The sequence below is a fragment of the Carettochelys insculpta genome, chromosome 32, assembly GCF_033958435.1.
Source record: "Carettochelys insculpta isolate YL-2023 chromosome 32, ASM3395843v1, whole genome shotgun sequence".
In the NCBI taxonomy this organism is placed as follows: Eukaryota; Metazoa; Chordata; order Testudines; family Carettochelyidae; genus Carettochelys; species Carettochelys insculpta.
In genome coordinates this window covers 1741909-1765664 of record NC_134168.1, presented here as the reverse complement: position 1 = coordinate 1765664, position 23756 = coordinate 1741909, and the positions used below count along the sequence as shown (strand labels likewise).

Below are 23756 nucleotides of genomic sequence, written 5' to 3'. Positions count from 1 at the left end.
CAGAACAAGGAGCAATGGTCTGAAGTTGAAGAGGGAAAGGTGTAGGTTAGATATTGGGAAAAACTTCTTCCCCAGGTGGTTGGTGAAGCACTGGAATGCGTTGCCTAGAGAGGTGATGGATTCTCCATCCCTCGAGGTTTTTAAGTCCTGGCTGGACGAGGTCCTGGCTGGGATGACTTAGTGGGGGTTGATCCTGCTGGAAGCAGGGGGCTGGACTAGATGACCTCCTGAGGTCCCTTCCAGCCCTGGGAGTCTGTGATTCTGTGACACTAATGCTCAAACACACACACACACACACACATACTAACACACACACACACACGGGTACACAAACACAAGCGCACACACACACACACACACAAGCATGCATACTCAAATAAACACACACATGTACACTCACACACACACACGCCTGTGCTCGCGCACACCCCCATGCATGAACACACAAACATGCACACACTCAAAACACACCCACGTACACGCACACAGAGACACACAATCACACACCCACGTGCACGCACACAGACACACAAACACACACCCACAGAGACACACACAAACACACACCCATGTGCACGCACAAAGAGACACACCCACAAACACACACCCAGAGTTTCCCTCTCCACTGGCTTTAGGACCAGGAGACCTGACTCTCCCCACCAAACTGCCCTCCCCTGGCTGGGGTGAACCCAGGAGCCCTGACTGCCAGACCCCCTGGCTCTAAGCCACAAGACCCGCCCCCCACCTCTCCCTCCCTGCCCAGAACCGGCGGCGGAACCCAGGCGTCCTGGCTCCCAGCCCTTGGCCCCTGCCCCTCTCCTGCTAGCTCCAAGCCAGGGCTCTTTGGAGGGCTCCCTTCACCTCCTTGTTCCTCAGGCTGTAGATGATGGGGTTGAGCGTGGGGATGACGATCCCATAGAGCACAGGCAGGGCCCGGTCCTGCTCCTGCGAGTAGGCGGCGTTGGGGCGGATGTAGGTGAAGATGATGGTGCCGAAGTAGAGGCTGACCACGGTCAGGTGGGAGGCGCAGGTGGAGAAGGCCTTGTGGCGCCCGGCCCTGGAGCGGATCCGGAGGATGGCCAGGACGATGTGTACGTAGGACACCAGGGTGCCCAGAAAGGAGCCCAGGATCACGGCGCCCCCCAGGACGAAGGTGATGGCCTGGTTGAGCCGGGTGTCGGAGCAGGAGAGCTGGAAGAGTGGGGGGATGTCGCAGAAGAAGTGGTGGAGGACGTTATCCCGGCAGAAGGACAGGATGGACATCAGGGAGGTGTGCACGGCTGAGTTGGCCAAGCCCATGGCCCAGGCAGCGGCCGCCAGCAGGGCGCATGCCCGCTGGCTCATGAGCAGGCCGTAGTGCAGTGGGTGGCAGATGGCCGCGTAGCGGTCGTAGGCCATCACCCCCAGCAGCAGGCACTCGACGCCCCCGAAGGAGATGAAGAAGAACATCTGGCAGAGGCAGCCGGCCCACGAGATGGACATGTCCTGGGACAGGTAATTCGCCAGCATCTTGGGCACGGTGGAGCTGGTGTAGCCGATGTCCACCATGGAGAGATTGCCCAGGAAGAAATACATGGGCGTGTGGAGCCTGGAATCCAGGCTGGCCAGCACAATGATGAGCACGTTACCCACCAGGGCCACCAGGTAGACGGCTGAGAAGACCCCAGAGAGGATGAGCTGCTCGGTCGGGTGGCTGGAGAGGCCGAGGAGGATGAATTGGGTCACTGAGGTGCCATTCTCCATCCCTGGCGACAGCAGGAGGTCCATCCCCTGTAGGAAGAGGAAGAGGAGTGGTGAGTCCTTACCAGGGGGACCAGCGTCTGTGTCATCCCTATCCAGAGATATCTCGTAGGATCATAGACACCTAGGGCTGGGAGGGACCTCAGGAGGTTGTTGAGTCCAGCCTCCTGCCCAAAGCAGGATCAACCCCCCCAAATCATCGCGGCCAAGGCCTTGTCAGGAAGTTGAAGGCTGCCGTAAAATCGCCCCTTGCTCTTCTCTTGTGCAAACTAAACAAGCCCAAGTCCCTCAGCCTCTCCTTGCAGGTCATGTGCTCCAGCCCCTGTATCATTTTGGCTGCCTTCTGCAGAACTCTTTGCGATACTTCCACATCCTTTCTATGCTGGGGGGGTCCAAAACCGGACACAACGCTCCAGATGTGGCCTCACCAGTGCCAAATAGAGGGGAACAGCCACTTCTCTAGATCTGCTGGAAATGCTGCTCCTAATGCACCCCAATGTGCCATTACCCTTCTTGGCTACAAGGGCACACTGCTGACTCATATCCAGCCTCTCATCCGCTGTAACCCCCAGGTCCTTTCCTGCTGCACTGCTGCTGAGCCAGTTGGTCCCTGGCCTGTGACAGTGCTGGGGCTTTTTCCGCCCCTAGTGCAGGGCTCCGCTCTTCTCCTTGTTGAACCTCTTCCGGTTTCTTTCGGCCCAGTGCTCTCACAACCATCTCAGACCTCACCTCTGAGACTGGCAGGCCATGGGGTTTCCTCCCCCAGCTCTGGGTGCAAGGAGGGTTGAGCAAGGGACCGGCGTGCAGAGTGCTTCATCCACAGTGGCCTGCTTCCCGGAGCTTTAATAAAAGCACGAGGGCTGTTTTGTAGTGTGCCTGTAAACCCCACGGCCCATGCTCTAACCGCTACAGCCCACTGCCCTCCCAGAGCTATGGAGAGAACCCAGGAGTCCGGGTTCCCTGCCACCCCTGGTTCTACCCATTAACCCACACTCCTTTCCTGGAGCCAAGGAGAGAACCCAGGAGTCCGGGCTCCCTGCCACCCCTCGTCCCTTTGAATGCAGTCACTGTCTCCTCCCTACCGGGTCTGCCGCCTCTCGTCGCCGAGGTGGCTACGGAGCCAGGACTGAGTCGCTGCTCAGCTGTCCGGCCCAGACTGGGAAAAGCCAAGAGATGGTTTGCAGTCTTCTGCTGAGTGAGAGGGGCCTGGAGCAGCTCTGGGAGGGCAGCGGGGGCTGGCGGTTAGAGCAGGGGGCCGGGAGCCAGGACTCCTGGGGTCTCTCCCCATCTCTGGGAGGGCAGCGGGGGCTGGCGGTTAGAGCAGGGGGCCGGGAGCCAGGACTCCTGGGGTCTCTCCCCATCTCTGGGAGGGCAGCGGGGGCTGGCGGTTAGAGCAGGGGGCCGGGAGCCAGGACTCCAGGGTTCTCTCCCGGCTCTGGGAGGACAGTGGAGGCTGGTGGGCAGAGCTGGGGGCGGGTGGGTAGAGCAGGAGCCAGGAGCCAGGACTCCTTGGTTCTTTCTGGCTCTGAGAGGACAGTGGGGACTGGTGGTTAGAGCAGGGGGCTGGGACTCAGGAATCCTGGGTTCTCCCCGGCTCTGGGAGGGTAGTGGGGGCTGGTGGGCACTGCTGGGGGCTGGAAGCCAGGACTCCTGGGTTCTCTCTGAGCCCAGGGAGGGCTCATGTGGCAAGAATCAGTCTCCCCCCACACGGCTTCTGGGGCACTGGAAGGGCTGTGGGGGGGGGGGGGGCGTGGCAGGGAGCCTGCAGCTGGAACAAGCCAGGCTGTGAGCCCTGGGCTGTGGCCCTGCCTGGCAGCCGGTGGGGACCCAGCCGCATGGATGTGCCGCTTAACCAGGGGGGATGCGGGGCTGCGGCGTCCGGCCCCAGGGCTGTTCTGGCCCAGCTGGAGGAGTGGGAGAGCTGGTCGATGGGGGTGGCCGAGCCGGGCTGGTACCTCTGCTCCTCCGTCGGGAGCTGGAAGCCTCCGCCGGCTGCTGCAGGAATTGCCTCCTGGTCGCCCTCCTGCCGACAGCCTCCTGCCCCTCTGCCACCCTGCCCGGCTCCATGGAGAGGCGCCAGGCCCAGCAGATATCACCGAGCCTCTCCCAGGGCATCCTCCTTGGGGGCCCCAGCCATCGCCACCGCCAGCCAGCCCAGGGGGACCAATTTGCCACGTACAACCGGCAGTCTGGGCCCGGGGGAGAGATGGGGCTGTTTAGCCACTTCCCACACCCTGGGGTGTCACAAAGCAGCTCTGCCCCTGCCACCAGCTCCTACGCCCCACCAGCCGCGGCTGGAACCATGCGGCAGCAAGGCCAAAGCACAGCCGGCCTGGCTCAGCCACCAGAAACCGTCTCGCCCAGCCACCGATTTCCTCCTAACCAAAGCGTTGGTGAAATGCGGGAGTGTGCCACACGGGGAAGAACAACGCTGCAAAAAAGTCGTTTGGGATTTCTGTCGGTTTCCAGAAAACGTTTCGCAACGCACAAGTAAGAGGCCAGAGAAGCCAATGAAATACAGACTCATCAAGCGAGAGAACCACAGAGCTGGACAGGACCTCGGGAGGTCAAGTCCAGCCCCCTGCCCAAAGCAGGATCAACCCAATGAAATCATCCCAGCCAGGACTTTGTCAAGCTGGGACTGAGAAACCTCTAGGGGTGGAGAATCCACCACCTCTCTAGGCAACACATTCCAGTGATTCACCACCTGCCTGGGGAAAGAGTTTTTCCTAAAATCCAACCTACACCTCCCCCTCGGTAACTTCAGACCATTGCTCCTTGCTCTGCCTTCTGACACCACTGGGAACAGCCTCTCTCCAGCCTCTTTAGAGCCCCTTGAGGAAGTTGAAGTCTGCTATTAAATCCCCCCTCAGTCTTCTCTTCTGCAAACTAAACAAACCCAAATCCCTCAGCCTCTCCTCATGGGTCATGTACTCCAGATCCTTAATCATTTTTGTTTCCCTCCGCTGAACCTGCTCCAGCAAATCCACATCCTTTTTATACTGGGGGGCCCAGAACTGGACGTGATACTCCAGATGTGGCCTCACCAGTGCCGAATAGAGGGAACAACCACTTCTCTAGATCTGCTGGAAATTCTCCTCCTAGTGCACCCTAGTCTGCCGTTAGCCTTCTGGGCTACAAGGGCACAGTGTTGACTCCTATCCAGCCTCTTATCCACTGTAATCCCCAGGTCCTTTTCTGCTGCACTGCTACTTAGCCAGTCAGTCCCCAGCCTGTAACAGTGCTTGGGATTCGTCCGTCCCTGGGGCAGGACTCTTCACTTCTCCTTGATGAACCGCATTAGATTCATGTTTTAAAACAGCGGGGACATTCCTAGTCATTTTGCAGAGCCCCACATTGGGCTAAGTGAGAAAAACGTAAACATTTGGAGAAAACGAGAGAAGAAAATCGTTTTCTTATGTTTGTTTTTCCTAGTCAAAAAACTCGGGAAAACATTGGAGGTTAAAGAAAAGGAGCGTGTATACTACTGTCGCTCGAAGGAGCCCGAAAGGACGAGACTTCCTTCAAAGCTAGTAACTGAGGGAACCACTTGCTATCTGTTCATTTATGAACACAGAAAAGGGCATTTGGATTTTTTTGGTGGAAAGCAAACTTGGGAGCAGGGGATGGAAGTTTTCCCAAATTCCTTCAGTTCCTTGCAAAACGTGACAACAACCAAGTTTTCTTCAAAACCTACATTTCTGAGGGGGAAGGTTTCTCTTCTACTTTTTTTTTTCCAGAAGATTCGGGCTGGCCATTTCATTACTGAATTTTTCAAGCGTAAAAAAAACTGCAGGGGAAGTCTCCATTTCCACGCACCATTTTTTCACCAATCTGTAGACCTGGGATAAGGGACTGAAAACACAACGACATGCTCACAATTGTTAAAAATGAAAATAGATTTTTTTTCATTTCCCAAAAAGAAAAAAAAAGTGAGCAAATTTCAATCAGAATTTGGAATGTCAAGTCTTCTTTTGAAAATGGAAATGACAATTTGGATTTGAATACCAGTGAAATCCAAGTGTTTGTTTTCTTTGCATTAGGAATTTTACCATCTTTTCCTTTTGGAAAATGAAATACCTCATTGACACACTTTCTTTCAAGTGATATTCAAACAGCTCTCCAGATCTTCAAAAATAGGCGTTGAAGCCTTTCCAAGCTGCTTAGAATGCTTCCCTCTAAAGGCCCGCCTGGAAATCTTGATGTGCTCACACTTTTGCTAATTAAGCATTTGAAGTTCAGCACCAGAAACTGTTGGGGTTGAAATCATCGACTCATGGAACACTAGAACAGGAAGGGACCGCGAGAGGTCATCACGTCCAGCCCCCTGCCCTCATGGCAGGACCAAGCATTGTCTAGACCATCCTCGATAGGTGTCTGTCTAACCTGTTCTTAAATATCTCCAGGGGTGGAGATTCCACAGCCTCCCCAGGCCATTTATTCCAGTGTTTGACCAATTAGGAAGTTTGTCTAATGTCCAACCTAAACCTCCCTTGCTGCAGTTTAAGCCCGTTGCCTCTTGTTCTATCCTCAGAGGTCAAGGAGAACAATTTTTCTCCCTCTTCCTTGTAACCCTCTTTGAGGTTCTTCAAAACCATTATCATGTCCCCTCTCGGTCTTCGCTTTTCTACACTAAACAAGCCCATTTCTTTCACGTTCTCACAGCTCATGTTCTCGAGACCGTTCATCATTCTTGTTGCTCTTTGCTGGACCTTCTCCAATTTCTCCACATCTCTCTTGAAACGTGTTGCCCAGAACTGGACACGTTCCTCCAACTGAGGCCTAATGAGAGCAAAGTAGAGTGGAAGAATGATTTCTCGCATCTTGTTCTCCACTGTCCTGTTAATACATCTCACAACTGCATCTCACTGTGACTTGATGTCTCAGAAATGTTGGGCGCGTGCTATCGCTCTTAAACTTGACCTGACTCAATTCCTTCTCTTGAGCTGTGCCTACACTTGCAGTCCTCTTTCAAAGGAGGCATGCAAATGAGGGGAATCGAAAAAGCAAATGAGGCACTGATTTACATATCTGGTACCTTATTTGCATGTTTTTCTTTCGAAAGGAAAAAAAGCAGCGTAGACGGGGCCCTTTCGAAAGTAAACCCCATCTTTGAAAGAACCCTTCTTCCTGAAACAAAATCGGAAGAAGGGTTCTTTCAAAGATGGGGTTTACTTTTGAAAGAGTCCCGTCTAAGCTGCTTTTTTTCTTTCGAAAGGAGAATATGCTAATGAATGTCAGACATGTCAATCAGTGCCTCATTTGCACTTTCGATTCCCCCCATTTGCATGCCTCTTTCGAAAGAGGACTGCAAGTGTAGACACAGCTTTTGTCTAGAGATTGTAGGGGTCAAAGACCATCCCTGAAGGTTCTGAACCGGGTGTCCGAATGCTCCAAAATGGTGCTTTTCAGATCGTGCTTTTCAGGATCTCTCCTAGCTTGTGAGAATTCGGCTGCCACCTCCCTCCCACTTAACATGTGGGAGCCTCAGTAGAAGAACCCCGAGACTCTGGGAGCCTGGGCCTCAGCACACACTCTGCAAACTAACCTCCTTCCCAGCCTTCTGGTCAGGAGCTCGTTGGACATGGCCAGGGAGCACCACCCAGGCTGCAGGAAGGCAACGGAGACAGATTTCCCCTCCACTCCCAAGGACATGGGGTTGGAGCTGAGCCCAGCTGGGCCTCGTGTATTCTCCTGACGCAGGTTGATGCAGCTCTGGAAGTGGAATCTGGCAAACAAAGGGACTCGCTGAAGGTGTATTTTTGTGGGTTTAATGCCTCTGAGATGCCAACAATTCATAGTAACTCTCATCAGCCTTGTCTCTGCAGGGACAGTCTGAGGTCTGTAAATGGGGAAGTGGAACCCCACCACCCCCAGCGACAGAATCTGCTCTCTGAACTGCTCTCGGAGTCTGGAGATGCAGCGATTCCCCTTTGTGGTTTCCCTCATCCTCTGCGTGAACATCTGGCTGGGAAACGTCACCACCACTGCCACCAGGAGCACTGACTGCCAGCTCCACACCCTCCACGTATGGCCTGCTGGCCAGGGTGGCTTTCTGAGCTCGCAGTGATTCGTCAGGAAATAAAATCATAGACTCCCAGGCTGGACCGCAAAGCAGGATCATCCCCAGTGGAATCATCCCAGCCGGGGCTGTGTCAAATCAGGCCTTAAAAACCCCTCAGGATGGAGATTCCACCACCTCTCTCGGTAACACACTCCAGTGCTTCACTTCCCTCCTGGTCGAACAGTGCTTCCAAGCAGCCCACCTACACATCGCTGCCTGTAAGTTGAGATCATTGTTCCTCGTTCTGCCACCCCTCACTACTGAGAACAGCTTCTCTTCATCCTCTTTAGAGCTCCCCTTCAGGAAGTTGAAGGCTGCTATTAAATCTCCACCTCAGTCTTCTCTGCTGCAAACTGAATAAGCCCAGATCAGCCTCACTTCATAGGTCATGTGCTCCAGCCCCCTAATCATTTTCGTTGACCTCTGTTGCACCCACTCCAATGCATCTACACCCTTTCTCTGCTAGGGAGCCCAGAACTGGATACAATACTCCAGACGTGGCCACACCAGTGCTGAATACAGGTCAATAATAACTTCTCTAGATCTGCTGGAAATGCTTCTCCTTATGCACTCTGATATGCCATTAGCCTTCTTGGCTACCAGGGCACACAGTTGACTTGAGAAAGTTGAAGGCTGCTATCAAATTGCCCATCACTCTTCTTTCCTGCAAGCTAAATACTGCTCAGATCGGGTGCCGGTGATTAGCTCTGCTGCGTGGTGGGTGAGGTGGTCCCCTGAGATGCGGGAGACCCAAACTCACCGTCCTGCTGCAGCTCGTTCAATTATTTATATCTATAAACAAAGTTAAACAGCTTCCAGGGGAGGTGCTGAGGAGATCCCAGCCCAGAGCACCATGGAGCCCCGGGCTGGTGTGTGATTCTGTAACGACGGAGAAGGTACAGAATAAAAACATGAGTAAATATGGAAGTGTTATTTCCGCCTTCCCATAACACAAGAACGAGGGAGTCCCTGAATAACACGACTAGACAGCAGGTTTAAAGCCAACACAAGGAAGTTTTTCTTCCCAACAGCGCACAGTTCACCTGAGGAACTCCTCGCCAGAGGGGGTTGGGAGGACCAAGAAGTGGATAAATTCAAGGAGGACAGGTAGAGCAAAGGCTCTAAGCCAGAATGGACAGGCATGGTGTCCCGAGCCTCTGTCCGAAGCTGGGAACGGGCAACAGGGCATGGGTCACTTGGTGATCACCTGTTCTGTTCATTCCTCCTGGTGGAAAACAGGACTCTGGTTGAGCTGGACCTTTGGGTTGGTTCTTATGTTCTTAGGTCCACATTCAGCTCCTTTATTGTTATCAAGTGTGTGGGGAGGGGACAAAGGGGGTGAATCCAGGTTTCCTCTATCTTTGATGAATGCCCTGAGCCCAGGGTAAAGTGGGAACCCGGCCCCAGCCGCCGTGGTGTTCAGCTTCTCTGCTTTGAGCAAACTTTGACTTTGGTTTTGGCAACATGCCTGGACGTATAAACTGCATTTGTTTCCCAGGTGGATAGAGAACAAAACATTTTGTTTAGACCTTACCAATGAGCCAATTCACTTCAAGGTCAAGGCTTCCTCGAATTTTCAATCACCCACCGAAAAAATGATTTGAGCTGAAACTAAACATTAGTTTTGATTTTTTTAAATCAGCGGCGAACCAAAATAATCCACCATTTACTGAACACTTCCCTGGCCTGGACAGAACCTAACAGGTTACAGCTTCTCTTCCACTCCATTCTGTTCTATGCACCAAAAGGAACACCATCTCGGTCATTTCTGAAGCGTCTGATAAAATTAGGAAAAGGGATATTTTAACTGAAATATTCATACCTCGCTAACACATGAAGGCTGCGTCTACACTCCAGTTATGTTTCTCAAGAGGTTCTTCTGAAAAATCTCTTCCGAAGGAATGTGTCCACACACAAAAGAGCAGATCAAAAGATCAACCTGCCATTCTGATCGCGAGAGTCCACACCGCCCCGGCTCTTTAGAAAGCACGGGCCAGGGGTCAAAAAATCGGGCACCCCGAGGACCGCTCTAAAAGGGCCCATGGACTTGCCTACACACGCTTTTTTTGGAACAATGCTTTCGAAAGGAGCCATTCTTCCCGATCCAGGAGCGGACGAGGGCTTCCAGAAGAAGCGCCGTGTTCTTTCAATTTCAGCTTGGAAAAGTGCATGTAGTGGGTGGGTGCTCTGCCTGTCCTTTCGAAAAAGGGCTGGATTTTCGAGAAGAACTTTCTAGTGTAGATGCAGGGAGGGCTCCACAGCAAAGCTATTTCAAAATAATTTTGCGAGCGTCTACTCAACACAAGCTGCTATTTCAAAGTATATTCACAATGGCGATTTTGATAAACCGGTTGTAGAAGGAATAGCGCCTGTTTGAAATAGGGCCCTTTTCATCTTGCGAGACGGTGGTTAGCAGTGGCGGGGAGAATCTCTGGGCAGCATTTGAGCCTGCAGCTTTTCTCATGGCTTAGCCATCCGATATTGGATTTGCATGGTAGATTGCAATCACCGCATGTCGGTCTATTTCCAAATTCTTGAGTCTCAGATTTCGTCCTTCTAAGATGACGTTCTGCTGTGTGGCTTGCACATATACTATCAGGGGATGATGTGACCTCTCGTAGCAATGGTCTCCAGGTATTTGATGAGGGAGATTCCCAGGATCTTGGATCAATGTTGAATTTTTTCCTGGTGTTTTTGCATGTATCCTTGAAGCTTAGCTTTGGTCTGCCTCTTGTTCTCAACCCATGTGACAGTTCACCAAAGAAGATTTCTTTGGGAAGACATTTGTCACCCATTCTTCTCACACGACCAAGCCAATGTGGCCTTCTGCTGTTGAGGGTCACTATGAGGGCTGGGCATGACAGCTCTTACCAGGACATCTGCATTTGAAACTTTCTCCTGCCAGCTGATGTCCATAATTCTGCGGAGGGAGTGCCTCTTTGACATTGGCATTTTGAAACAGGAGATGTGTAGGCAGCAAATACAGCCTATCTCGAAATAAGCCATAGTGTGCGTCTAATGGCTCTGTTTCGACTTAGGCGCTATGGTGAGTAGACGCACTATTTTAGAGCAAGGTTTGCTTATTCCCGGGCTTCCCTGTAGTGTAGACACCTTATTCCGGAACAGTCTATTTTGGAATAATAACTCTGGAATAAGCTATTCTGGAATCACTTTGTTGTGTTGACTGATCTTTTGAATTGTATCTCACCAGGTGTTATCAGCCTGTCAACAGAGGTCTTTGATCATAGATATCAAAGAGACCCATGAGGGAGACCGAAATACAATTACCCCCCGTTCTCATCATTGCGGTGGGCATGGAACTGAGATGCCCTGAATTTTCCGCACCGTCACTAACTCCCTGCTGAGCTCTTTCCCTGTCACTGCCAGGAACAAAGGCCTGCAGCTACAAGAATATCTCTGCTTCAGGGGCCAGTCCAAGGGCCGCTTTGTCCTCTAATGCCATCTCAGGGCACGTGGGGATTTCTCTAGAGTTGGCACAGCTACAGCAAGAGAGATGGAAACAAGCCACGGAGCTCTCATTGATTCTTCTTCTTGTGGATGAATTCCCTTATCTCCAAAGCAACGACTTTCTGGGTCACACCTACTAAAGCTCAAGGGGTTTTGCTGTCTCCTTGCTCCTAGCTCCTGCCATTGTGTGGGATAATGTGACTATAACGGTATGATGTCTGGGGCTGTCTCCTCCTTGGAACCGGGTCTTCGTCCCCTGCCGGCCAGGGCCGCAACGATCAGCTCTGAGGTTTGACTGCTTTCATAGTTCGGAGGCAGCTGGCTCTGAGGTCACAACCACAGCAGGTGGTGGAAGGTGAGGATTCTTGATTCATACAAGGCGGGATGGGATGGCTGCGATAGGCATTCTTATTCAGGAGGACACGCGCTGGGAGGCCCACTGATAAGGAAAGAATGACATCGTTGGGGACATATTATTTACCCCTCACGGAGTGAATACACCTCTAAATGGCTTAAGCTGGCAGAGATGTCTGATGGAAGGAGAAAATCCCACAGGCCAATGGCATATCAGGGCGCATTAGGAGGAGCAGTTCCAGCAGATCTAGAGAAGTTATTATTCCCCTTAACTGAGCACTGGCGAGGCCACAACTGGAGTATTGTGTCCAGTTCTCGGGCCCCTCAGTATAGAAAGGATGTGGATGCACTGGAGAGGGTTCAGAGAAGGGCAACTAAAATTATCAGGGGGCTGGAGCACAAGGCCTGGAGAGGCTGAGGGATTTGGGCTCATTTAGTTTGCAGAAGAGAAGAGTGAGGGGTGATTTAATAGCAGCCTTCAACTTCCTGAAGAAGGGGCTCTAAAGAGGGTGGGGAGAGGCTGTTCTCAGTGGTGACAGATGGCAGAACAAGGAGCAATGGCCTGAAGTTACAGAGGGGGAGGTGTAGGACGGGTATAAGGAAAAACTACTTCCCCAGGAGGGCGGTGAAGCACTGGAATGTGTTACCTAGAGAGGTGGTGGAATCTCCATCCTAGAGATTTTTAAGTCCATGGTTGTCAAAGCCCTGGCTGAGATGATTTATTTGGGGTTGATCCTGCTTTAGGCAGTGGGCTGGAGTCAATGACCTCCTGCGTCCCCTTCCAGCCCTAGGAGTCTGGGATTCTATGACTCGACAGGTCTTTGCTCTCCTGGGACAGGGTCCCATTCCCCTCTCAACTCCTGCAGCTGTTGGGAAGTTCTTGGCTCCCCCCGGCTCATTCACACCTCGTTCGTTCAGCACTGAAGTGAAAGGGGGGTGGTCTGTTACCACATACTCAGTACAGAGTCCTCTGCATTTCTAGAAAAAGACTGAATGCGAAGTGAACAGGAAAATGAATCAGAATCACAGACTCTCAGGGCTGGAGGGGACCTCAGGGCTGCGTCTACACGTGCACGCTACTTTGAAGTAGCGGCACCAACTTCGAAATAGCGCCCGTCGCGTCTACACGCGTCGGGCGCTATTTTGAAGTTAACTTCGACGTTAGGCGGTGAGACATCGAAGTCGCTAACCTCATGAGGAGATAGGAATAGCGCCCTACTTCGACGTTGAACGTCGAAGTAGGGACCGTGTAGACGATCCGCGTCCCGCAACGTCGAAATTGCCGGGTCCTCCATGGCGGCCATCAGCTGGGGGGTTGAGAGATGCTCTCTCTCCAGCCCCTGCGGGGCTCTATGGTCACCGTGTGCAGCAGCCCTTAGCCCAGGGCTTCTGGCTGCTTCTGCTGCAGCTGGGGATCCATGCTGCATGCACAGGGTCTGCAACCAGTTGTCAGCTCTGTGTATCTTGTGTTGTTTAGTTCAACTGTGTCTGGGAGGGGCCCTTTAAGGGAGCAGCTGGCTGTTGAGTCCGCCCTGTGACCCTGTCTGCAGCTGTGCCTGGCATCCCTATTTCGATGTGTGCTACTTTGACGTGTAGACGTTCCCTCGCTGCGCCTATTTCGATGTTGGGCTGAGCAACGTCGAAGTTGAACATCGACGTTGCCGGCCCTGGAGGACGTGTAGACGTTATTCATCGAAATACACTATTTCGATGTCGAAACATCAAAATAAGCTATTTCGATGTTGGCTGCATGTGTAGACGTAGCCCAGGAGGCCATCATGTCCAGCCCCCTGCCCTAAAGCAAGACCAACCCCCACTAAATCATCCTACTTCAGCCGGTAGACACAGGCCTTTACGTCACAACATCATGAGTGTGGTCTTTGGGCAGGCCCCTCTTAAACTTCCATGACTTAAAAGCGTCACCAAGGTAGGGAGTCTCTGAGGTTGCCCAGCTTGAGGCGGACAGTGCTGTAGTGGTGGGACACCATGGCCAACGAGGCTCACGGGGGGAGATACAGCATGACACCTTGTGATGGGGTTCAGGGGTCCCCAAGCGCTGCCCCCCGCCTGCAGGCAGGAGTGACTCTCACGCAGCAGGTAGAACAGGAGGTTTATGAGGCGCCAGAGCCCAGCTCAGCACAGAGGGGTCAGTACAGCCGGCAGAGACGGTCATTCCAACCCGTCCTGGGGAGAGGAGCCCTAGGGGTGCCCCTCTGGGGTGCAGCTTCCCCCCTCGCCAGGCTGGCTGCCCTCCAGCTCCCTCTCCCCCAGCTCCTAACTGCTCCCATTCAAACCCAGCTCGGCTCCTCCCTGCTCTGCGCTCAGGGCAGAGGTGTTACCTGCCAGCCCAGGGTACAGCCCAGGGGTCATCCTTAGCCGCTGGGAGCTGCTCTGCTTGTCTCACACACATCCAGTCTGAGTCTCACATAACCCCCCCTCCATTTCAGAACAAAAAAGCAGTCAAGTAGCACTTTAAAGACTAACAAAATAATTTATTGGGTGATGAGCTTTCGTGGGACAGACCCACTTCTTCAGCCCAGAGCCAGACCAGAGCAGACTCACTATTTAAGGCACAGAGAACCAAAAACAGTAAGCAAGGAGGACAAATAAGAAAAAAAAATGGTCATGGTGAGCAAATCAGAGAGTGGAGCGGTGGGGGGAGAGGTCAAGAATTAGATTAAGCCAAGTATGCAAATGAGCCCCATAGTGACTCAGAAAATTCCCATCCCGGTTCAAACCACTTGTTAATGTGCCAAATTTGAATATAAAAGACAGCTCGGCTGCCTCCCTTTCATTAGTGCTGTGAAAATTTTTCTTCAGTAACACGCAAGCTCTTAAGTCATTAACAGAATTGCCCATTCCATTAAAATGTTGACTAACCAGGGAAACCAAGGCAGAGTTTGTGACTTTTCAAAAGAGAGGTTAGGTAATCCACTGATCAATGGGAAGTCCATGAGAAGTGGGTCACATATGTCCTTCATTTTCCTGGAGAGGATGGGAGTTATTTGAGAGCACAAAGGCTACCTGTGGCAGAATAAACATTTGTACCTGTCTTCCCAAGGCTGCTGTTTTACCTACAAAGCCATTCTTCCCCCTTGCTCACAACTGCCCCTCTCTGCTTTGGAGCTGGTGAACATTCTTTTAGAGACACAGACAAAAAAGGAAGTAAACACAAAATGTTGTCAACAAATTGGGGATGGGGAAAAAATCTGTTAATAGTTTCTAAAAATCATCTGAAAAGTCCAAAGAATTTTTTTTCTTTAAACATTGAATCAAAACTTGGAATTTTTATAGTTTTGAATGAGCAAAAACTGAGGTTAAAGTGGCTTTTCTGACCTCACACTTGCTTTTCTCCCTCCTCCTCCTTTTTCCCAGTGGCAGAGAAAAAAAGGGAGAGAAAGAGGCCGGGACGAAATGGGAAGTAGGGGGAAAAAAAAACCCTAGAACATTTTGGTTGATTTTTTTGAAAGGCAGATCCAAACGAAAACCTCAACACAAATGGGTTCAAAACAAAAAACGGGGCACGAATAGCCATGAAACAAACCTTATTTTGCTTTATTGAGAAGAATTCCCTGTGACTAAAGTTTGAACCATAACTATCCATTTATTTCCCATGGGAAGGTTTTGCTGGAGATAATGGCTGTTTCAAACAGCTCTAGAGGTTGCCCCAAACGTTACAGCTGTCCACACCCGACCATCTCAGGCGAAGGACACACCTAGCTGCCCTGTTCATCATTTCTAGACACTGGCATTCAAAGCGCAGCTGCAGAATCCAGAAGCACCATAACGTGGGGGGGCCCAATTGTTCACACCTGAGCACCTGCTTCTGAGAGACCAGCCTAGGAGGTGCAAGGTCTGGTGGATGAGCCATGATAAGGGATGGAAAAGTTACTCATTGTGTTAATAGGGGGTATCAGTACTCAGGTCCTCTGATACTGAGACCAAACATTCAGCTTCTGAATTTCTTAGTTGGGTGGACCTCAAGTTTTTGCATCCTAGCTCCAGTCCTGTCTCGGTGGGACCTTACTCCCATTCAACCTTGTGTGCAGGTCGCTTCGGTCATAGAGACCTCCCGACACTTGTTTGTGAGACACAAGTTGAGAATGTCTAGGTTCTGTTTGGTGAGCAAAACCCCTGGGTCTGCTGAAGAAGGTCTGAGAAGATAGTACAGGTTGAACCTCTCTAATCCAGAACTCTCTTGTCTGGCAACATCTGTAATCTGGCATGATTTTATTTAGCCGGACGACCACTTATTATGGGTGTGGCCAAGTGTCCTGTGGTCCCATAAAGTTTGTTTCCAGCCACCAGTCCTGGCTCTCAGTGCCCTGTGCTGTTATTTAGCTCTAATTTACCCCAAATGTCTTCTAAGAGCCCAGCAAGCAGCGGAAGTGTGGAAAGCGCGCTAGACAATGGTGACCTCCCGTGATCCAGCAAATTCTCTCATCCAGCACCAGTCAGGTCCCCAGGGTTCTGGACAAGAGAAGTTCAGCCTGTATTTAGTTTAGGAAAATACAGAACAGTCCAAACCTGGAGCTAAACCCAACATCTTTCTTAGGCTGCCTTTAACAATCGTTCTGTGTCAGTAAGTTAAAGGTAGAAAATGTGACAAGAACTTTTTGTTAATTATTGTCCTTATCATCCTTCCATTTTCAGGTCTGTGTTCAAGACGCACAACGGAGCAGCAGAACCTCACCAGCCCAGTGACAGAATCCATCCTCTTGGGCCTCACCCAAAGTCCCACACTTCAGCAATTCCTCTTCATCATCTTCTCCTTTGTCTACCTGACAGCCTGGCTGGGAAACGTCCTCATCATCACCACCGTGATCTCCGACCACCAGCTCCACACCCCCATGTACTTCCCGCTGGCCAACCTGGCGTTCATCGATATCAGCGACTCTACCGTCAGCGTGCCAAAGATGCTGTTGGGTCTCCTCTCCCAGAGCAAAACCATCTCGTTCAATCAGTGCATCCTCCAAACGTTCTTCTTCCATTTCATTGCCGGTGCCGTGGTCTTTTTACTGGTGGTGATGGCGGCCGATTGCTACGTGGCCATCCATAAACCGCTGCAATACTTGACTATCATGAACCAGGGTGTGTGCATGGGGCTGGTGGCGGGCACGTGGCTGGGTGGGTTGGCTCACTCGTCTGTGCAGATTGTGCTAATCCTCCAGCTACCGTTCTGTGGGCCAAACGTCCTGGACAACTTCTACTGCGACGTCCCGCAAGTCATCAAACTGGCCTGCACCGACACGTACCTCTTTGAGCGGCTGACGGTCTCCCACAACGGGGTGATTGTCATAGTCATCTTCCTCCTCCTGCTCATTTCATACACCATCATCTTAGTCAAGATCAAGACGCACCTTCTGGAAGGGAAGCCCAAGGCTCTGTCCACCTGCGGAACCCAGATCATGGTGGTGTGTTTAATATTCGTGCCCTGCATCTTCATCTACGCCCGGCCCTTCCGGAAATTCCCCATGGACAAGGCGGTCTCGGTCCTTTACGCCGTCGTCACCCCGATGCTGAACCCCATAATCTATACTCTGAGGAATGCCAAGATGCAGAAGGCAGTCCAGAGACTGATAAACAGAGCGTTCTTCTCAGGGAGGGGAATAAAGGCATAATTATTAAACATTAGCCCCAAGAAAGCTCATTACCTAATAGATAAAATTGTTAGTCTTTAAGGTGCTACAGGACTGCTTGGTGTTTTTTTGAGAAGCTACAGACTAACACGACAACCCCCCGAGACTTGTTCTGGTTTGCTATTGTTAAGATACAGGTTGAACCTCTCTAGTTCGGCACCTCTGGACCTGACCTGTGCCCAACAGGAGGAAGTTTAATAAGGACAAATGCAAAGTGCTCCACTTGGGAAGGAACAATCAGTGTCACACATACAGAATGGGGAGAGACTGTCTAGGAATGAGTACAGCAGAAAGGAATCTAGGGGTTATAGTGGACCACAAGCTAAACATGAGTCAACAGTGTGATGCTGTTGCAAAAAAAGCAGACATGATTCTGGGATGCATTAACAGGTGTGTTGTGAACAAGACACGAGAAGTCATTCTTCTGCTCTACTCTGCGCTGGTTAGGCCTCAGCTGGAGTATTGTGTCCAGTTCTGGGCACCACAGTTCAAGAAAGATGTGGAGAAATTGGAGAGGGTCCAGAAAAGAGCGACAAGAATGATTAAGGGTCTAGAGAATGTGACCTATAAAAAAGGCTGAAGGAATTGGGCTTGTTTAGTTTGGAAAAGAGAAGACTGAGGGGCGACATGATAGAGGTTTTCAGGTTTCTAAAAGGGTGTCATAAGGAGGAGGGAGAAAACTTGTTCTTCTTGGCCTCTGAGGATAGAACGAGAGGCAACGGGCTTAAACTGCAGCAAGGGAGGTTTAGGTTGGACATTAGGAAAAAGCTCCTAACTGTCAGGGTGGTCAACCTGTGGAATAAAATTGCCCAGGGAGGTTGTGGAATCTCCATGACTGGAGATATTTAAGAACAGGTTAGATAGATGTCGGTCAGGGATGGTCTAGACAGTACTTGGCTCTGCCGTTGGGGCAGGGGGCTGGACTCAATGGCCTCTTGAGGTCCCTTCCAGTCCTAGTATTCTATGATTGTATGATTCAAATGGGAGAATTTGCCAGACCACGGGAGGTCAATATTGTTTGGCACGTTGCCAACATGTCCACTGCCGGCTGGGCTCTTAGGAGACATTTAGGGGTAAATTACAGCCGACTACCAGCACAGAACACTGACAGCCAGGACTGGTGGCTGGAAACAAAGTTTCTGGGATCACAGAAAACTTGGCCACGCCCATAATAAGTGATGATCCGGCCAATTAAAAAATCATGCTGGATTATGGATGTTGCCGGAAGAGTGAGTCCTGGATTAGAGAGGTTCAGGGTGTACCTGCACCTGTGATCCAGTGTTAATGACTCGCATTCAGTATCGCCCTTCCATTTTTGATACCCGTCGTGTCAGGCTGAGCGGCCATCTCTTCCGGGTTGGTTTTGTTCAGCCGCCGAAAACTGTCACCCACAAGACAACGCAGATGCCCCTGCGGTGGGTCAGGGCTCTGTTCCCATGGCAGCGTTGCTGGGAACCAGGGCCGGCCGCAGAGCTGGTCCCCAGCATGGCTGGCCTGGCGCTGGCTGCCTGATAAGAGAGGATGCTGCATGCGCGTGAAGGTGAAGAGATGGGCCCGTGGGCCGGCCACGCCCATGCTTCCCAGTGGCTCGAAGTATTCACCGGCGCGGTCTGCTTCCCAGCGTTCTCTCGGCCCGACGTCAAGCTTGACCCCCGCCCCATTCCCACCCCACCCCACCCCACCCCACTCTGACCCGGGACCCCACCCCACCTCGCCCCACTCCTTCTCTACCCCACCCTGCTCTGACCCTACCCTGCCCCACTCCGACCCAGGACCCCTCCCTAGTCCCACCCCACCTCACCCCAGTCCTTCTCTACCCCACCCTACTCTGACCTACCCGCCCCCTTTATTTAATGGAAAGAAGGATTCTTTCAGAGATGGGGTTTACTTTGGAAAGAGCAGCGTCTACACTGGCTTTCTTCTTTCAAAAGAAGCTCTTTCAAAATAAGCATATAGAAACGAGGCACCAAATATACAAATATGCACCTCATTTGCATTTTCAATTTCCATCATTTGCATAACTCCCTCAAAAGAGGAATGCAAGTGTAGATGCACCCGAAGAAATTTTCTGGACTAACTTATTTCGAAATAACTCCACTACCCACAAAGTGCATTTCAGAGTAACCTTCAGCTATTTCGAAACAGAGCATCAACACACAATAGAGCCGATTTCAAAATAGGTGGTATTCTGCATGCAGTGAGGTTTACCTATCTCAGAATAAGCCAATCCCTAGTCCCAAATTATTTTGAAATAACAGCTGCATTGAGTAGAGGCCAGCAAAGTTATTTCAAAATAACTTTCCTGTGTAGACCTCCCCTGAGATAAAAAGACCCTGAAGGTTTAAAAAGAAAGTAGGTGACTCTCCTGCAGGATAATAAGAAGACACAGAGCCATCAGGATGAAGACACAGAGACAAACTGAGCAACCGGCACTGCTTGAGGCTAGGGCGCAGAGAGAACAGAGTTTGTCAAAGCCGGTTGTTGCTACATAGGGTCTGGAAGGTCTTGCCAAGCATCGGGAAATCAGTGGGCCAACCATATGTGGAAAGAGCTTTCATGTCCCTGCATGCTGTTACTGGCCTTTGTGCCTGTGGCTGGGTCCAAACCAAGTAGGACCTACCAGGTAGTGCAGGAGGCACCCAGGGAGGGGTAATTCAGAGACCCCGTCAGAGAAGGGTAGGATTGCAGAGTTCCCACCCTAGAGAGAAGTGGAGATATGAACCAGCCACAGGAACAATGTGCTCTCATGAGAGTGGGGAAAGGTCCCCAAGGTGGCAGCCCTTCCCAGGGGGTCCCAGATAGGAATGTCGTGTTCAATGTCTGGGCTGTATTTTATTACAGCCGCACTTTAGGAAAAATGTGAGCAAATTGGACAATCCAGAGAAGAACAACAGAAATGGTCAAAGGTTTAGCAAGCCAGACCCTGGTGTAAAGGTGAAGGCCACTAGGCAGGTGTTCTCCTAAGCAAAGAAGATTGAAGGAGATTTGATAGGATAACGAGCCTTGTGGATAGGGGAGAAGTGGTAGATGTGGTATAGCTAGACTTTAGTAAAGCATTTGAAACAGTCTTGCATGATATTATTATAAAAAAAACTAGTCAAATACAATTTAGATGAGGCTACTATAAGGTGGGTGCATAACTGGCTGGATAACCGTACTCAGAGAGTAGTTAATGGTTCTCAATCCTGCTGGAAAAGTATAACAAGTGGGGTTCTGCAAGGGTCTGTGTTAGGACCGGTTCTGTTCAACATCTTCATCGATGATTTAGATATTGGCATAGAAAGTTCGCTTATTAAGTTTGGAGATGATACCAAGCTGGGAGGGGTTGCAACTGCTTTGGAGGATAGGGTCATAATTCAAAGTGATCTGGATAAATTGGAGAAATGGTCTGAGGTAAACAGGATGAAGTTTAATCAGGACAAATGCAAAGTGCTCCATTTGGGAAGGAACAATCAGTTTCACACATACAGAATGGGGAGAGATTGTCTAGGAATGACTACAGCAGAAAGGGACCTAGGGATTATAGTGGACCACAAGCTAAATATGAGTCAACTGTGTGATGCTGTTGTGAAAAAAGCAAACATGATTCTGGGATGCATTAACAGGTGTGTTGTGAACAAGACATGAGAAATCATTCTCCCGCTCTACTCTGCGCTGGTTCGACCTCAGCTGGAGTATTGTGTCCAGTTCTGGGCACCGCCGTTCAAGAAAGATGTGGAGAAATTAGAGAGGGTCCAGAAAAGAGCAACAAGAATGATTAAAGGTCTAGAGAATGTGACCCATGAAGAAAGGCTGAAAGAACTGGACTTGTTTAGTTTGGAATAGAGGAGATTGACGGGCGACATGATAGCAGTTTTCAGGTATCTAAAAGGGTGTCATAAGGAGGAGGGAGAAAACTTGTTCTTCTTGGCCTCTGAGGATAGAACAAGGAGCAATGAACTTAAACTGCAGCAAGGGAGGTTTAGGTTGGACATTAGGAAAAAGTTCCTAACTGTCAGGGTGGTCAAACAGCGGAATAAATTGCCCAGGGAGGTTGTGGAATCTCCATCACTGGAGATATTTAAGAACAGGTTAGATAGATGTCTGTCAGGGATGGTTTAGACAGTACTTGGTCCTGTCATTGGGGCAGGGGGCTGGACTTAATGGCCTCTCGAGCTCCCTTCCAGTCCTGCTGTTCTATGATTCTATGATTTCTGAACATGATAAGGATTGTTAAAAAGGGGAGGGTGATCCACTGTTGGCGTATTTCCATGATGACAGAAAGCTGGACAAGATGTAATGGGCTTAATGTGCGGCCGGCCAGGGAGATTTTGGGTGGATATGAGGGAAGACATTCTAACTCGCTGGGTGGTTTAGCTCCACAACAGGCTCCTGAGGGAAGCTGTGGAGTTCCCGACTCTGGGGGTGTTTAAGACCAGGTTGGACAAACACCTGCTGGGGCTAGTCCAGGTTCATTTGATCCTGCTTCAGCAAAGAGAGCTAGACCTGACTTCTTGAGGTCCTTTCCAATTGCTGTGGTTCTATGGAATACATTTGGCTAAATCATGTTGACCAGTCCTTCATACCGTTGAGCACATGGGCTCACATTTTCATGGGCTTCTTAGCGCTCAACTAATAGGCACCCAACGCCCATTGACTTTCAGTGAACTTCTCCACACCCCTTTGAAAACCACATCCCTGTGTACTTGGGTGATCGAATGACTCACACGATCCCTGCAAACGCATATGCAAATACACTCACACACGTCACAGCCCACAGGACAGTTGACACCTCCACCGAGTTGCAGTTGTTGGAAAGCTTTTCTGTTGCCTGCTGAAGATGATGAGAAGTCCTGTGGCACCTTACAGACTAACAGATTTTCCGGAGCATGAGCTTCATTGTTCAGCGAGACGGAATTAGGAGTCTCTTTGGTTAGTAGGGTATTTATTTATTATTGGAACTGTCAAGGAGTGTGGGGATCACCAGGTCCTGCACCCTCTAGCTGCAGTCAGGTGTCTCACTGAGCTGGGAGAACAGGTGGGTGATGGGGCTACAGGGACACAGAACAGAACAGACTGGTCAACACAGAAACCAGAAGCTGCCAGTACCATCCATCTTGGGGAAAGGGGCCCAGCGGGAGTCCCCGAGCTGGGTTGTGACCTCTCGACCTCCTTCTCCAGCCAGACGAGACTGCCCCACTCAGCAGCTCAGTCCCGATTCCCACCAGCCTGGTGCGTCCGCCCGCCTTTGTCCTGTTTCCCGGGGAAGAAAGGTGCTACCTGGGCCGCACGGGATACAGAGAGCCTGGAGGATCATTGCATACGCGTGAGAAGTCATCACACTGCAACTTGCCTCAGCACCGTGTCCTGGTGCTGGGCCTGGGGAAACTGAGGCATCCACCTGGTGTTACTGCAGGACAGCAGGAAACGTGTGCAACCGAACCGGGGGAATAAAATCCTCACACCTCTCTCGGTCATGGGGACTCCTGCTAAAACTACCCATCTTCCTTCAGCTCAATGGCTCTCATTCAGAATCACGTGATACGGACGTTCAGATGAACCTCACGTTGGCCGAGCCCCAGCTAACATCAACGCTGAGCCCTGGAGTATTTTCATTTCCTTTCTTCGCCTTCAGGGTTGCAAGGCGAGAGGTGAGACATCCACCCTCTCCCGTGTACCTCTGTCTCGGGGAGCTGGAGGCGGCCAGCCAACCCGACTCAACCCAGGGCTCTCCCTCCGACTTCCAAGAATGGCTGGGCCCCCCAGGCTGGACTCTCTTCTCCTTGGTACCCCGTCTTCTCGTGGGGGCCACCCAGGGTCACAGCCTGCCCCCCAGATTTCTGTCGGGGTTCACACCCGAGGCTGACCACCACCAGCAGCTGGTGGACAGGAGCTGCTGCCAGCCACAGGGCAAGGGGGTGGGATGACTTGGCCCATGTCTTTGCAGAGCTCAGGTCTTCCCCTCTCTCTCCTGTGCCCATACAAAGGCCCAGCAGCCACCTGTCCCTGGCTACAGTGTGGACAGGAAGGGGTAAAGCCCTAAGGTTGCCTAATGCTCCAGGCACAGAGAATCTGTCTGCCGGGGCTTCAGCCAACAGGGACAGACAGCTGGTTCAACTGGGGAGGGTGCCAGTGGGACGGAGCAGCCCCATATGCCCTGGGGTAGGACCTAGAATCAGAGAATCCCAGGGTTGGAAGGGGCCTCAGGAGGTCATCAAGTCCAGCCCCCTGCCCAAAGCAGGGTCATCCCCCACTAAGTCATCCCAGCCAGGACCTTGTCCAGACGGGACTTAAAAACCTCAAGGGATGGAGAATCCACCACCTCTCTAGGCAACGCATTCCAATGCTTCACCACTCTCCTGGGGAAGGAGTTTTTACTAATATCTAACCTACACCTCTCCCTCTTCAACTTCAGACCATTGCTCCTTGTTCTGCCATCTGACACCACCGAGAACAGTTTCTCACCCTCCTCTTTAGAGCTCCCCTTCAGGAAGTTGAAGGCGGCTATTAAA

General features: G+C 51.2%; 2 protein-coding genes across 2 annotated transcripts; one reads left to right on the top strand and one right to left on the bottom strand.

Moving 5' to 3' along the window:
• Positions 1-822: 822 nt before the first annotated feature.
• Positions 823-1749, bottom strand: LOC142004748 (olfactory receptor 5F1-like). Its single transcript, XM_074982424.1, has one exon. It carries the CDS (start codon positions 1741-1743, stop codon positions 823-825), a length of 921 nt encoding a protein of 306 aa, XP_074838525.1. The 5' UTR covers positions 1744-1749.
• Positions 1750-3601: 1852 nt separating this feature from the next.
• Positions 3602-17247, top strand: LOC142004518 (olfactory receptor 4D2-like). Its single transcript, XM_074982163.1, has 2 exons — positions 3602-3927; positions 16293-17247. Exons 1-2 carry the CDS (start codon positions 3602-3604, stop codon positions 17245-17247), a joined length of 1281 nt encoding a protein of 426 aa, XP_074838264.1.
• The last annotated feature ends 6509 nt before the right edge of the window (positions 17248-23756 follow it).

What these genes read in the sequence shown, in the direction of transcription:
- LOC142004748 (XM_074982424.1), bottom strand. Translation starts at nt 1,743, where the DNA reads ATGGAGAATGGCACCTCAGTGACCCAATTCATCCTCCTCGGCCTCTCC.
- LOC142004518 (XM_074982163.1), top strand. Translation starts at nt 3,602, where the DNA reads ATGCGGGGCTGCGGCGTCCGGCCCCAGGGCTGTTCTGGCCCAGCTGGA. An exon ending in TTTGCCACGTACAACCGGCA is followed by an intron (nt 3,928 to 16,292) that starts GTCTGGGCCCGG and finishes TCTGTGTTCAAG; the next exon opens with ACGCACAACGGAGCAGCAGA.